Source organism: Chiroxiphia lanceolata, chromosome 7 (assembly GCF_009829145.1).
Source record: "Chiroxiphia lanceolata isolate bChiLan1 chromosome 7, bChiLan1.pri, whole genome shotgun sequence".
Classification (NCBI taxonomy): Eukaryota; Metazoa; Chordata; class Aves; order Passeriformes; family Pipridae; genus Chiroxiphia; species Chiroxiphia lanceolata.
In genome coordinates this window covers 4,715,060-4,729,152 of record NC_045643.1, presented here as the reverse complement: position 1 = coordinate 4,729,152, position 14,093 = coordinate 4,715,060, and the positions used below count along the sequence as shown (strand labels likewise).

The 14,093-nt window shown below is 56.5% G+C and overlaps 1 protein-coding gene across 1 annotated transcript; it reads left to right on the top strand.

Annotated features, from left to right (window-relative positions):
• The first annotated feature begins 5,852 nt into the window (after nucleotides 1-5,852).
• On the top strand, nucleotides 5,853-12,615 carry LOC116789224. Its single transcript, XM_032692786.1, has 18 exons — nucleotides 5,853-6,371; nucleotides 6,612-6,676; nucleotides 6,791-7,246; nucleotides 7,507-7,645; nucleotides 7,886-7,950; nucleotides 8,044-8,190; nucleotides 8,360-8,508; nucleotides 8,768-8,915; nucleotides 9,154-9,341; nucleotides 9,430-9,567; nucleotides 9,847-9,961; nucleotides 10,132-10,269; nucleotides 10,524-10,700; nucleotides 10,823-10,978; nucleotides 11,138-11,239; nucleotides 11,615-11,717; nucleotides 11,984-12,040; nucleotides 12,329-12,615. Exons 1-18 carry the CDS (start codon nucleotides 6,242-6,244, stop codon nucleotides 12,532-12,534), a joined length of 2,679 nt encoding a protein of 892 aa, XP_032548677.1. The 5' UTR covers nucleotides 5,853-6,241; the 3' UTR covers nucleotides 12,535-12,615.
• Nucleotides 12,616-14,093: the final 1,478 nt, after the last annotated feature.

The window sequence follows — 14,093 nt, the reverse complement described above, 5'->3', positions numbered from 1 at the left end:
TGATTTCTTTATGGTTTTGGATTTTGGGGACAATTCTAGTGGCACAAGGACATCCTAGTATCCATGTTGGGCCCAGAGAAAATATTTGGGTAACATTTGCCAACCAAACAGGCCAAATGGACTTCTGTCTAAGTTTGGCCTCAGCGTCAGATCCTTTTCAAACATGTCTGATTGGCATTCCTTACCTTGATACAAGTGATTTTGCAGGATGGGTTAGCTCTAATTATAACAAAACCAAGGTGGAATTGACTTGCAATGTAACAAAAGAATGCACAAATGGCACCAAAGGCATGACATCCCTTTTGCTAGTAGCTAATCTAAACAGAACCATGACAGACAGCCCTAGTGAGTTACAGCTATTTGGGGCTGTATATGGAAATGACTCTTGTTTTAAACTCAATATGAACAAGGAAAGGATTTTTCTACAATGGCAACAAACGATTGGGAATATATCCACCACAAACATAACAGTACAGAATCCCCCATACGATAATGTAACCTGGTGCCAAGGCTATGTCAAAAAAGTGTCAGTCAGTGTGACGAAGTCAAAATGTTTACCACCTGGTTATTTCTTGATTTGTGGGAATAGAGCGTGGTCTGGCATTCCTAGATACCCCATTGGTGGACCATGTTACTTGGGAAAATTGACAATGTTTACACCCACTATGAGACAAATAACACAATTGAAAAGGAAAAATGTTCGGAACAAACGAGGCACTCAATTTGATAGATACTGTAAATCAGTAGAAAACCAACCCATTGAATTTTGGTTGCCTATGGCAAACTTCTTTGCATCCATATTTGCCCCCATTGGAGCAAAAAAGAGCCTGGTTCTTGTCCAAAGAACAGCTTGTTGGGCAAGGAATCAAATGAATAGAACCTCGAGAATTCTAGGAGAATTGGTTCACGACTTTGATGAAATAAGACATGCTGTTTTACAGAACAGAGCAGCTATAGATTTTCTATTGCTGGCTCAAGGGCATGGGTGTGAAGAATTCGAAGGTATGTGCTGTATGAATCTTTCTGATCACTCTCAGTCCATTTACCAAAAACTAAAAGAAATGCAAGGCCATTTGAATGACTTCAAAATCCAAAAGGATCCTATTAGGGAATGGTTAGCAAAGTTAGGCTTGGGACCATGGCTTGCTGAGGTCGCTAAACAAGCTATTTCACTTTTACTGATACTATTGGCTGCTTTATGCGTCTTTCCTTGTGTTTTTAAATGCATACAGAACATACTAACGAAAGCAATGAATGATGTATTTTTAACACTGTCAAAAGAAAACGGGGGAAGTGTGGAAAGTATTACAGAAACGTGGTTGATAGAAAGAGGACATGAGAGAGATGCTATAGCTCTGGTCCCACGGTAAGGGAAAACTATTCGAAGGTTACTGTATCTGTGAAACTGCATAAGTGACAAAAGAATAGAATAAAGTAGATGGGAAAGTAGAACCAGTAGCAACCAAGTAACTATAAGAATGAGAAAGAAACAGCATTTACACAAATATAACTTAGGTAATCAGGAGCCAATAATGAGCTAGCACTTGCTATATGTATGAGGCTAATTAACAACACAATAAAGCTGTGCTAACACCATAATAAAGTGGGATAAGTCATGATTCATTTTGGATTAGTGTGTTCTTCTTGTCCCGTCGTCCGCAACACCCAGCCAGGCCAGCCTCAATCCCCAGTTGGGGATTGTCCCCACCCTCCTGCCCAGGCCTCCAGGCTTTCTGCCATAGGGATGGCAGATGCCCCGGGCAAGCGCCAGAGCAGCTGGCTGGCAGGGAACCGGGGGGCTGCCTAGGAGCTGCTTATGGCCTCTGCCCCCAGTTGCTCAGGGCTTCCCACACCCTGTCTAAAACGAGAAGATGCAAAAAGGAGCTCCGGAGTCAAAGACACATCCTCATGGAGGTACAGTCAATGCTCCACTTTATTGCAAAATTACAAAAATTATGTAGGGTCCTACAGGGTTCACACACTCTACTCTAACTCTTTATTGGTTATATCCATTTTCACACACTATAGCTATAACTTTATTGGCTCAACTCTGATATTTCCAGGCCCTCCCATCTTGTGGTTTCTCACACTCTGGATAACATCCTCTTTTCTTGTTTACCTCTATGCAGCTTTCTCATATCTGCTGCTCAAGGACACACATCCGCTGCTCAAGAATACAGGTCCCTGCCATCCGGCACGCAGGCTGGATTGTGCAAGCAGGCCTGAAGTAATATGTTATGTCCTGCATCATCTAAGATACTCTCAACACCTGTCCCCTCAGGGCCTCCTCTGCCCAGCCTATCCTCTATCAGCCTCCTGCCACCTACCCCCTCACACATTCCCCTCAGGGCGCCCCACTCCCTTGTCCTGGCAGGGCCTCCGCAGCACCTCAGTCCTTCATGGCCTCCCAGTGCCCCGTCCCCTCAGGCTCTCCCCCAGCCCCAACAACCTGCCCGGCAGTGGTGCAGCCCTGAAGGAGCTCCACAGGAGCTGGCTCAGGAGGCACCTCCCAGCCCTCAGCAATCCCAACAGCAACACACGGGCAGGACAGAGATGCTGCTTCCTGGCTGGCACAGGGCTTGTGGCCATCTCCGAGGACCTTCTCAGGGATCCCCACAGCTCCAGGCTCTTCCCATCTGCTCTGCTGGAAGTGTTGAGGCTCCAGCAGAAGCCCCCAAGGCTAAGGGCCTTTTGGGCACTTTCCCTTCTCCACTGCACATTTGGGCAAGTGTTGTGGAGCACAAGGGCCCTTTTTTCCCTCTTCCCAGATATCCTGTGGACACCAGGCATCTAAAAAACCTCCAGAACCTCTGTGTATGCTAAGAGGAATTTCATATTCTCAAGCTGGGGTAACAGGAACTTGTTGCAGACAGGTGTCTTTCCTGCGGGCTCAGGTGGTCCCATCAGACAGGGTTCCCAGGATCAGTTCTCTGCTGACCTCTGGCAGCTGCCTCACAGAGGAACCTTCCTATTTTGCACATTCTGGACCTGGTCTCCAAGTTGCTGGAACCTGGAGAAGACTGAGGTCTCTGAACAGCTCCTAGGATTTTCTGGGTTTGAATTGCCAGGCTTCTGATGGCAACGCTGTCATGAGTCATGCTTTCAATAACTGGAACAGAAAAGAATGGAGCCAAGGTCGGAGACTAAATCTCTGGTGACCCAATAAGCCAATCCTGCCAGGACCATCCCACCCAACTCTTGCCATGACCAGGAGGGAGCAGGGCCCAACAGGGTCAGTCGGGAGGTACTGGCCACTAATACCCCCCATGCCCTTGAAATCTCTCCCTGCTCTACCCAAGCCATTCCTTATCTGTGCAGGGAGCAGAGCCCTCCACAGCCAGGGCAGGATTACAGCTCTCTGCCCCGGGCTCTGTGCTCCCCTCACCAGCCCCACTGCCCTCACTCACCGTCAATGACGATCTGCAGCTCTACCCACTGTCCCTTCAGGTACCTCCCGGCCGTCCCTGGGAACACAGGTCCTGTCAGGGCCCCAGCGGCACAGCTGCCCCCCAGCGGCACTGCCAGCCCGGCCACACGCCCTCCTGCCCTGGCAGGGCTGAGCCCAGGGCCTTCCCACCTCAGGACACCCCAGGGCTGGGCTGGCACAGGGCGGCAGCCGCCAGGGCACTCGGGGCTCCCCAGCACATCCCTGGGCTGCATCCTGCTGCCACTGCAGCAGCCAGGGCTGGGGCTGAGCTGCAGTGGGGCAGGGAGCTTGTGGCTCACGAATGAACCTGAGGGCCACCTCGCGCACGGGTTCCTGTGGGCTCTCCAGGTATGGCAGGGCCTGGCACAGGTACTCGGTCACTCTTCTCTTGTCCTTTTCCAGCTGGAGAGAGCAGCAGGGCACAGAGGAGAGGGTTGACTGGGGCTCTGCGCCTTGGCCAGGCACTGCCTGTGCCCAGCACTGGCCTCCCCTGCCCACACAGCCCTGAGGCCCGGGCAGCAGCCGCTGGGGCTGGCTTTGGAGGGAGTAGAGGGCTGGCTGCTCCCCAGCAGCCACAGGGCCGCCCTGCCCCACAGCCCAGCTGGGCCAGGTCTCCAGCGACACCCTGGCTTGGGGGCAGAGGAGCCTGCAGAGGAGCCTGCGCACCTCAGCGAAGGCAGCAGCATGTGGGGCGCAGGCTGCTGCCCCACAGATGGCTGCAGTGGTGGGCAGGGGCACAGTGACAGCCCCACACTCTGGGCATCGGGGACTGGGGTTGTGAGGTTGTCCTTACCAGGCTCCAAAGTCTGATCCTCTAGCAGCAAAACCTGTGCTTGTGAACTGGGAACAAAGGAAAAAGCAGCGGAAGCTGAAGCAAAGCAGGGACTCATATGGCTCAAGTTCCAGGATGGAGGGATGTGAGTACTTGGTGTCTGCTGCAAAGATGGCCCAGTTCACAAGCTCAGGCTTTGCTGCTAGAGGATCCTACTTTGGGCTTGCTGGAGCCCATTCCCTACCAATGCATGGGAAAGACCAAATGGAATGGAACGGAATGGAAATGGAATGGAATGGAAAGACCAAATCCTGATCCTCTAGCAGCAAAACCTGAGTTTGTGAACTGGGAACAAAGGAAAAAGCAGCAGAAGCTGAAGCAAGGCCTCATATGGCTCAAGTTCCAGGATGGAGGGAAGTCAGCAATGTGGTGTCTGCTGCAAAAATGGCCCAGTTCACAAGCTCAGCTTTTCTGCTAGAGGATCAGGCTTTGGGCTTGCTGGAGCCCATTCCCTACCAGTACATGGCCCCCCATTGCTCTTGCATCAAGTGTTCTGGACCCATGGGAACACGTGTACCCTATGTCCATGCGAGAGCAGCAACTGGCAGAAGACGTCTGCTGCCAGCACTTGTCTTGGCTGCTCCTTCAGTGAGGTGGCACCTTAATCAGAGACACAGAACAGGTTTGGATCCCAGAGTTCTCCCTATCCCCTTCACTTCTCCCCAGTGCCCTGGATATCAGCTGGGAGTTGCAGCCGGACACACAACAACTGGAGCTTTGAACATCAGACTGGGCAGCTTTTATTTTGCAGAATGCAAGAAAAAAAGTCCAAATAACACAAGGAAACTTGACAGGGTCTCTGACCAATCTAATCTTCCTGTGAAACTCATCAACTGAGGGTGGTTTGGTGCTGCAGGTCATCACTTCCATGCAAAAGTCATTCCTACAGGAGAAACTGCTTCTGCCTTCTGACAACTGCTGAGCACGGCCACCAATTGCTCCAGCTGCCACTCCCAACAGCTCCCTGCAAGAGCACAGACATCAGTGCCCATTTGCTTTGGCTGCCCTCTGGCAGAGAAGTCCCCCAGGGACACAGCTCTGTGGGGCAGGAGATGGGCACCAGCCCTGCCAGGACTCGGGGCGGTGGTAGGTCTCCTTGGGCGAGGACTTGCCAGAGCTGCTGATTTTGGTGCAGTCCCGGGCAATGGGGTGGGAGCAGCAATGGTGTCCTTTCCCCCACTTTCCTTCTGTGTGTCACAGCCCTGTGTTTGGGAGGGCCACCAGCTGGCACTTCTCCCAAGGAGCCCACGCCAGTTTGTGCAGAGGCCCTGTGCCCTTCCCGCTGCATCTGCATTGGCAGCCAAGGGGGCTCCTTCTGCTGCCGTGGGCAAGCACAGCAGGGGAGGGTTTGCTTAGTTTTTGAGCTGTGCCTAAAGTTCATGTCCAGCTGTCTTAGATAGTTTGGAGAACGGACCCCTTCTGACCTTGGGGAGGCCCCATGGCAGGTGGCAGTGTGTCACAGGGCCCTTTGTGACACATGATGACATAGTACTGGTGGTAAGGTGGCCACGCCTCAGTGCTCCTTGGAGCGTGCGACGGGACAGACGGGACAGAGCGGTGCTGTGCGGAGCCCCCGTGCAGCCAACTCTTTCCCTGCTGATCTGCTGTGCTGCAAGCGTCCTTGAGGCCAGACCGTGGGGCTTGGTGACACGGAGCTTTTGCGAGGTGTCCCCAGTCCCTGCGGCAGGTGCCCTTGAGGCCGCACTGCAGGACTTGCTGACCCCTAGCGTTTGCTAGGCTTTTCTGTCTTTCAGATGTCTTCGAGGCCAGACTGCAGGACTTGATAACCCATAGCGTTTCTTAGGTTTTTCTCTCTTTCAGGTGCCCTCGAGGCCATACCGCAGGGATTGGTGACCTGGAAATTTTCTGGAGTCTCCAATCCCTGCGGTAGGTGGCCTCGAGGGCAGCCTGCTGGACTTGGTGACCCGGAGATCTTCCGAGGTTTCTCTCTCTTGCAGGTGCCCCCCAGGCCAGACTGCGGGATGGCAGGAAGACGTCTGAGCCTGCTCAGGCCCTTTCAGATGAAGAAGAAGAAGAAGAAGAAGGAAGGCCCTGAGACTTCCCCTGCACAGCAGCCTGAGGAGATGGAGCAGTTGCATCCCCTGCAGGAGGGTGAGTGGCAAAGCTGGGCCACAGGGCTGGTGGCTGCAGCCAGATGGGCCTCTTGCCATCCCCTGTGGACATGGTCAGGGAAAGGGAGGGGAGAAGAGGGCCCAAGGCTGATCTGCCAGTGGCCATGCTCCATGCTCTGGGCATCCCAGGGTTGGCCCTACCTGTGGAGCACAGGGCTGGCCTGTGTTCTTTGGCCTGTCCCGCAGCCCCTCAGTTCTGACTGTGCTCACTCTTTGCCAGATCCAGGTCAGGACCAGACACAGGAGCAGGACCGCGCCTGTGGTCACTTCCGCAGAGCTGATCAGGTACCTGCAGCCATCGCCACCTGGGCTGGGCTTGCTGTCACTGCTCAGCTTGGAACCGCTATCAGAGCTCTCTATGGTACGTCGTTTTCTTCCCTGCCATTCATTCTCCTGCAGGCCTTTCTGAAATTCATGGGCATTCAGCGTAGAAAGACCAGGACCTCACCAACTGAGGTCATGGCACAGCCTGATACAAGGCTGACCAAGCTGACGGCTAAGCCTTATGTTGGCACTGCACCAACTGATCGCACAACGAAGTCTGACCCCACGTTGAATGATCACACAAGAAACTCTGACACCACACCGATTGATCAAAGAATGAAGTCTGACACTTCTTTGACTGATGATACGACAGACACTTACAGCCCATCGATTGATCGCATGGCAGTCTCTGACATCACGTTGACCGATGATCCGACAAACTCTGAAACTGCATTGCCTGATCTCACTGCGGAGGCCGGCACTGCAACAACTGAAGGCATCACAGACACTGACCCCACGCCCAGTGACAGAATGATTGATTCTCCCAATTGGTATTTTTTTGAGGAGAATGGTGACTCCAGTTCAAAGCAAGTAAGCAGCCTGTGTCCAGGGCTCAAGCCACCTCCCCTGGGCCCTCTCAGCCTTTGAGGCCAGCATAGTGTGGTGGGAAGGGGAGCGTTTCTGGGGGAAGCCTGGCAGTTTGCTGCTTGCTCTGGCAGTTCTCCCACTCTCTCCCATTTTCCCTTCAGTCCAGACTATGGGACTTGGTGACCAGGAGCTTTTCAGGTGCCCATGTGGCCAGTCCACAGCACTTGGTGACCCACAGCTTTCCTGAGGTGTCTCTCTTGCAGGTGCCCTCAAGGACCGACTGTGGGATGGCAGAGAGAAGCCTAAGCCTGTGCAGGCTGTTCAGGAGGAAGAAGGAGGGCCCTGGGGCTGCTCTAGCACAGCAGCCTAAAGAGGTGGAGCAGTCCCAGCCCCTGCAGGAGGGTGAGTGGCAGAGCTGGGCCGCAGGGCTGGTAGCTGCAGCCAGATGGGCCTCTTCCCATCCCCTGTGGACATGGTCAGAGAAAGAGAGGGGGGAAGAGGGGCCAGGGCTGATCCACCAGTGGCCATGCTCCATGCACTGGGCATCCCGGGGTTGGCCCTGTCTGTGGAGCACAGGGTTGGCCTGTGTTCTTTGGCCTGTCCCACAGCCCCTCAGCTCTGACCATGCTCGTTCTTTGCCAGATCGAGGCCGAGATAGGACAGAAGAGCAGGACCCTACCCGTGGCTGCTGGCGCTTTATAGGCCAGGTACCATCAGCCATCCCCACCTGCTCAGCGGGCACCACCATTGGAGCACTCAATCGAACATCCCTCTCTTCCCTGCCTTGCTTTCTCCCGCAGATGTTTAGGGACTTCAGAGGCACGGCGAAGGCTGATGTCAGCATCAGGTCAAATGAGCTCATGGCAAACACTGACACCACACCCAATCAGAGCCTGGCTGATGCTCCTGGTCTGGACTCTTCTGGGGAGAGAGTTGTCTCTGCAAAAGTAAGCAGCCTGAGGCAAAGGATCATGTGGACACTAAAGCTGGGTCTGCTGGGCCCCCTCAGCCTTTGAGGCCAGCACAGTGTGGTGGGAAGGGAAGCACTTCTCGGGAGAAGTTGGGCAAGTTGCTCACTCTGGCAGCTCTCCAACTGTCCCCCCGTGCCACCTCCAGGTGCAGGCCTTCATGAAGAACATGCATCAGAGACTCACAGCCAACATGTTCCCAGAGAACAGACTGTTCATGGACATACTGAGGCTGACTGATACATACCCTGCTGATGTCGCATTGACCCTCCTGCGCTGTGCCCCATCGTGTGACAGGTATGGGGCCCATGTGCCTTCAGGGCTCAGGGCTCACCAGCCTTTAGACCTGTCCCACATGCTCTGCCAGACAGACAGAGAGTTCCAGGATGCTCTGGCCCTTGTGTTTCCCAGCCCTGGCACCTCAGCCCCCAGTCTTTCTGCCATGCTCCCTCCCTGCTCCTCAAGGCACTATGGCTCTGTCACCTGGGCTCCTGCAGCTGCCCAGGTCACAGCACAGTGGCTCAGACTCCCCTGACACAGAGATCTGGCCCCACAGAGCTGCTGCAATCATGTGGAGGACCATAGCCTTGTCTGAAACAACAGTGGTGAGGGTGCTGCCAACGCTGCTGTGTGTGATGGAGGACTGGCCACAGCACAGCGTGTCCACCTCCGATGACAACAAAAAGGACATCTTTGCCCTGGCTGTGAGTTTCTGCCTTTGCTCAACCCCAGGTTGCCTCTCTGATAGCCCTCTATCCTCCCCCACCACGGCATCTCCCTGCCTCATACACCAGGCTGGAAACCTAGACTAGGGGTAGGTTCAGGGGCACCAGGCCAGGGGCTCCCCCTGAGTCTCCCCTGGCCTCTGCCTCCCACGCTCAGGCCCTGCCACATGGATGTCTGGGCACTGAGCGCTGTGGCCGGATGGTTTGTCTTTTGTAGGCAACCAGAGTGGTTTGGGAAATTCTCCAGATGATCCAGTGCCCAGAGGCACTGATGGAATATTCCCCCCGTCTCCTTGTGGATCTGCTCTTCCAAGTCTTCATCAGCACAGAGCAGATGCCAGAAGAGGTTGACACCTTCTGGAGGAGATGCTGGGAGGAACACCGCCTTGCCAGGAACCCCAACAGGTGCTCCATCCCAGTCCTCCCCTCCCTCCCATGCCCTCAGGGCTGGGTCAGGGCTCCCAGCATGACCTGGGCTTTGCTCTGCACACAGGTTTGCAGTGCTGACTATGAAGACCCTGCTCTGCCGTCTGCAGTTTGAAAATATTGTGATGGCAATGGAACGGAAGCGTGGCTGGGACACGCTCCTCAACTCTGACACCCACCACTATGCAATGGGTTTGCTGGCCAGGTGAGAGACCCCCTTGTCCCCGCTACCCCTGTCATTTCTGCCCTCTGCACGGGGCATCCCACACAGTGCCTGTGGTTGAGGGTCAGAGGGCCTTGTCACTGAGGGATGGCCGAGCAGAGTGGCAAAGGCTGGGAGAGGCGGGTGCACAGGAGGAGCCATCTCCCAGAGTGCCCTTGTCCCCTGCCAGGGTGCTGGGAAAGACCAGGACTGGGTCAGTGAGTCCCAGGAGAGGTTTGCCCAGCCAGCTCATGGTTGATGTTGCCTATTTCCCCCTGCCAGGGAGATGCGCCGTGCCTCGAGCCCCTTGTGTTCCCCGGTTGCCCTCTGCCTGCTGGGGCTGCTCACCAGGGAGAAGCCATGCTGGGAGCTTCCTGCCATGGCATTCCTTGTGGAGGTGAGCCTGATGGCAAGCGCTGCCTTGCTGACCTGCCTCCATCTCTCTGCCCTCTCGCAGCCGCAGTTGCCCAGGACGGTGCTGCACCCTGTGCTGCTGCCTGGGCCCAGCCCTGTGCGGGTCTGAGCTCCTGCTGGCTGGGCACCTTGTCACTGCTCCATGTCTTTCAGGTCCTGGTCTACCTGGACGTGACTGAATATGGTGAAAGCATCCTGCAGCTCTTTTCAAGGCACCTACGGAGCGAATGCAAAGAGAGATGTCGCCTGGCACTCAGAGGCCTCGTGGTGCTGAGCAAGGATCCTGTGATGGTGAGGAGGGGGCAGTTGGCTGAAGCCGTGCTGGAATCCTGGGGCTGGGGAGTGCAGTCGCTTGGACTTGGCTGGGCTTCGAGAGCTGTGGCAGCTGCTCCCAGCTCTGCTGCCTCCCTGCTCAGCTGCCCGAGTCCCTTGGGACAGGCCTTTGGCCTCTGGGCCCCGCAGCAGCACGTGGGGCTGCCCCACCGGAGCGGGGTTGGTGGTGCAGCCCTTCATGGCTTCACAGCACAGCATTGTGTTCCACACAGGCTGACGCCATGCAGAGCCTGACACAAAGCCTCTTGGACGTACTGGGAGATGCAGATGGAGAGCTGGTCGGGATGGCCCTCTCTGTATTCATCAATGAAATCCAGGACAGAGACATCCGAATCTCCACCCCCACTGCCCTGCAACTGGCTGAGGTGCTCCAGCCACTCTTTGGCCACGTAAGGCTCTGTGCCCCCGAACACAGGTGCTGGGTGCTGCCAGGAAACTGTGGCCTGTGGACTTGCAGGCTTGTGCCCCAGCAGGCCTGGAGCTGAGGTCTTTTCCTCTTAATTTCCGTCAGGACAAAATCCACGTGCAGCTGCTCTCCATTCACCTCTTCCGAAAGGTGATGGAGTTGGGAGTGGATGAGGGAAAACAACCCCTGAAGACACATGTGATCCAGAGCCTGCTCCCACTCTTCTTCTACTGGCATGATGAGAACCAGCGTGTGGCAGAGGTGAGGACTTTCTAGGTTCTGATGTCCCAATGGGAGGGGGCTGGTCTGCCTCCTGCCCTGGCACCTTGAAGGCTCCAGTCTCCTCCTGGCCTTGGTCCAGGGACACGGGTCCTGTGCCCTGGGCTGCAGTGCCATGTCCTGCTCCCTGTTGCTCTGCAGGCCTCTGGGGAAGTGCTGATTCATGCACTCAGGTTCCTGAAGAGAAGGGATCTAGAGCAGCTGGTCAAGAAGAAGCGACCGTGGAGGTTCGGCGAGTGCCTGGTAAGGATGGCCTCAACATCCCTGCCCCAGGCTTGAGCAGCCCCCAGTCCCCAATGTCCAGAGTGTGGGGCTGGCACTGTGCTCCTGCCCACTGCTGCTGCCTTCGCTGAGGTGTGTGGGCTCCATCTGCAGGCTCCTCTGCCCCTGAGCCAGGCTACCATGGAGCCTCAGCCCAGCTGGGCTGTGGGGCAGGGTGGCCCCGCGGCTGCTGGGGAGCAGCCAGCCCTCTACTCCCTCCAAAGCCGGTCCCAGCGGCTGCTGCCCAGGCCTCAGGGCTGTGTGGTCAGGGAAGGCCAGTGCTGGGTGCAGGCAGCACCCGGCCAAGGGGTAGAGCCCCAGCCAACCCTTCCCACTGTGTCCTGCTGCTCTCTCCAGCTGGAAAAGGACAAGAGAAGAATGACCGAGTACCTGTGCCAGGCCCTGCCATACCTGGAGAGCCCACAGGAGCCCGTGCGAGAGGCAGCCATCAAGTTCATTGGTGAGCCACAAGGTCCCTCCCCACCCCGCTGCAGCTCGGCCCCAGCCCCGGCTGCTGCAGCAGCAGCAGGATGCGGCCCAGGGATGTGCTGGGGAGCCCCGAGTGCCCTGGTAGCTGCTACCCTGTGCCAGCACAGGCCTGGGGCGTCCTGAGGCAGGAAGGCCCTGGGCTTAGCCCTGCCAGGGCAGGAGGGCGTGTGGTCGGGCCAGCAGCGCCACTGGGGGGGAGCTGTGCCGTTGGGGTCCTGACAGTATCTGTGTTCCCAGGGATTGCCGGGGGGTACCTGAGGGGACAGAAGGAAGAGTTGCAGCTTGTCATGAACGGTGAGTGAGGGCAGTGCGGTGTCAGCAGAGGCTGGTGGAGGAGCTGCAATCCTGCCCTGGCTCTGGAGGGCTCTGCTCCCTGCATGGATGAGGAATGGCTTGGGCAGAACAGGGAGAGATTTCAGGGGCATGAGGTGTTTTGGTGGCCAGTGCCTTCCGGCTGATCCCGTTGCGCCCTGCTTCCTCCTGGCCATGGCAAGAGTTGGGTGGGATGGCCCTGGCAAGAGGGGCTCCTCGGGCCCCCACAGATGCTGGCTCTGACCTTGGCTCTGTTCTTTTCTGTTCCAGCCCTTCAGCGCATGACTCATGACAGTGCTGCTGTCAAAAGCTTGGCAATCAAAACCCTGAAAATGCTACGCACTGCAGAGAGACCTCCTTCTTCTCTACATTCCAGCAGCTTGAAAATCAGCTCCAGAATGTGCGGAATAGGAAGGCTCCTCTGTGGGGCAGCTGCCGGAGGTCAGCAGAGAACTGATCCTGGGAACCCTGTCTGATGGGACCACCTGAGCCCGCAGGAAAGACCCTTCTCATCCTGTTACCCCGGCTTGAGAATATGAAATTCCTCTTAGCATACACAGAGGCTCCAGAGGTTTTTTGGTGCCCAGTGTCCACAGGGCATCTGGGAAGAGGGAAAAAAGGGCCTTTGTGTTCAGCAATACTTGGCCAGGTGTGCAGAGAGGAAGGGAAAGTGCCCAAAAGGCCCTTAGCCTTGGGGGCTTCTGCTGGAGCCTCAACACTTCCAGCAGAGCAGATGGGAAGAGCCTGGAGCTGTGGGGATCCCTGAGAACCTGGTCCTCAGAGGTGGCCACAGGCCCTGTGCCAGCCAGGAAGCAGCATCTGTGGCCTGCCTGTGTGTTGCTGTTGGGATTGCTGAGGGCTGGGAGGTGCCTCCTGAGCCAGCTCCTGTGGAGCTCCTTCAGGGCTGCACCACTGCCGGGCAGGTTGTTGGGGCTGGGGGAGAGCCTGAGGGGACGGGGCACTGGGAGGCCATGAAGGGCTGAGGTGCTGCGGAGGCCCTGCCATGACAAGGGAGTGGGAAGCCCTGAGGGGAATGTGTGAGGGGGTGGGTGGCAGGAGGCTTCAGGAGGACAGGCTGGGCAGAGGATACCCTGAGGGGACGGGGTGTGGGAAGCCCTGAGCAACTGGGGTGCAGAGGCCATAAGCTGCCCCCTGTTTCCACGCCAGCCGGCTGCTCTGACGCTTGCCCAGGACATCTCCCATCCCTGCGGCAAAAGGTCTGGAGGCCTGGGCAGGAGGGTGGGGACACCCCCGAGGGGGCCAGGCTGGCCTGGCTGGGGACAAGGAGGGCAAGGGGGCCCTGGCAGGGCACATCCACTGGGTGCTGCCAGCCAGGGGCAGGGGCACAGGCAGGGCTGGGGGCCAGCCCGGGTCCCTGTGGCTGCCCAGCCCATGGGCTGTGGCCCAGAGCCCACTGAGCCAGAGCTCTGGGCCCACAGAGCTGCTGCCAGCATGGGGAGGGCGCGGGGCACCTTGGGCAAGGCCGCGCAGTCACTGCTGCCCAAGGCACAGACAACAGCCGCAGGCTGTGCACAGGAGGAGCAGCAGCCACAATGCCTGGGCCTCCTTAGCCAGGCTCCCACACCGGCCAGCATGCCAAAAGCGGGATACTGTGGGCACAACTTCACGTGGTTTGGAAAAGGCTTCAGGAAAAGTGGCCACAACAGCTTTCTATTGACTGCCCAGCCTCACAGCAACACTTGGCAACTTCAGGTGCAGCTTGTCTATAGAAATCAGCCAACTAAGGTGAGGAAACAATGAAGAAGGGAGCTGAAGGAGCTGAGCAGGCAATGCCCAGTTGATGTATAACCAGTAGTTATCATAAGGTGGTCACTCAGAACTTTGGGGCCTCCATACAGAGATGACCACCAGAGACCCTCGGTGAAGCCCCTCAGAGACCCTATAAGGATATGTTGTATACATGCTAGTAAGTGTTTGGAAATGTCAGGAATATGTAACAGGAATGCGGGGAACAAAAGTGAATAATCATGTAATGCAGACATACAAGCCAGAACTGAGATGTCGTGGAGTGTGC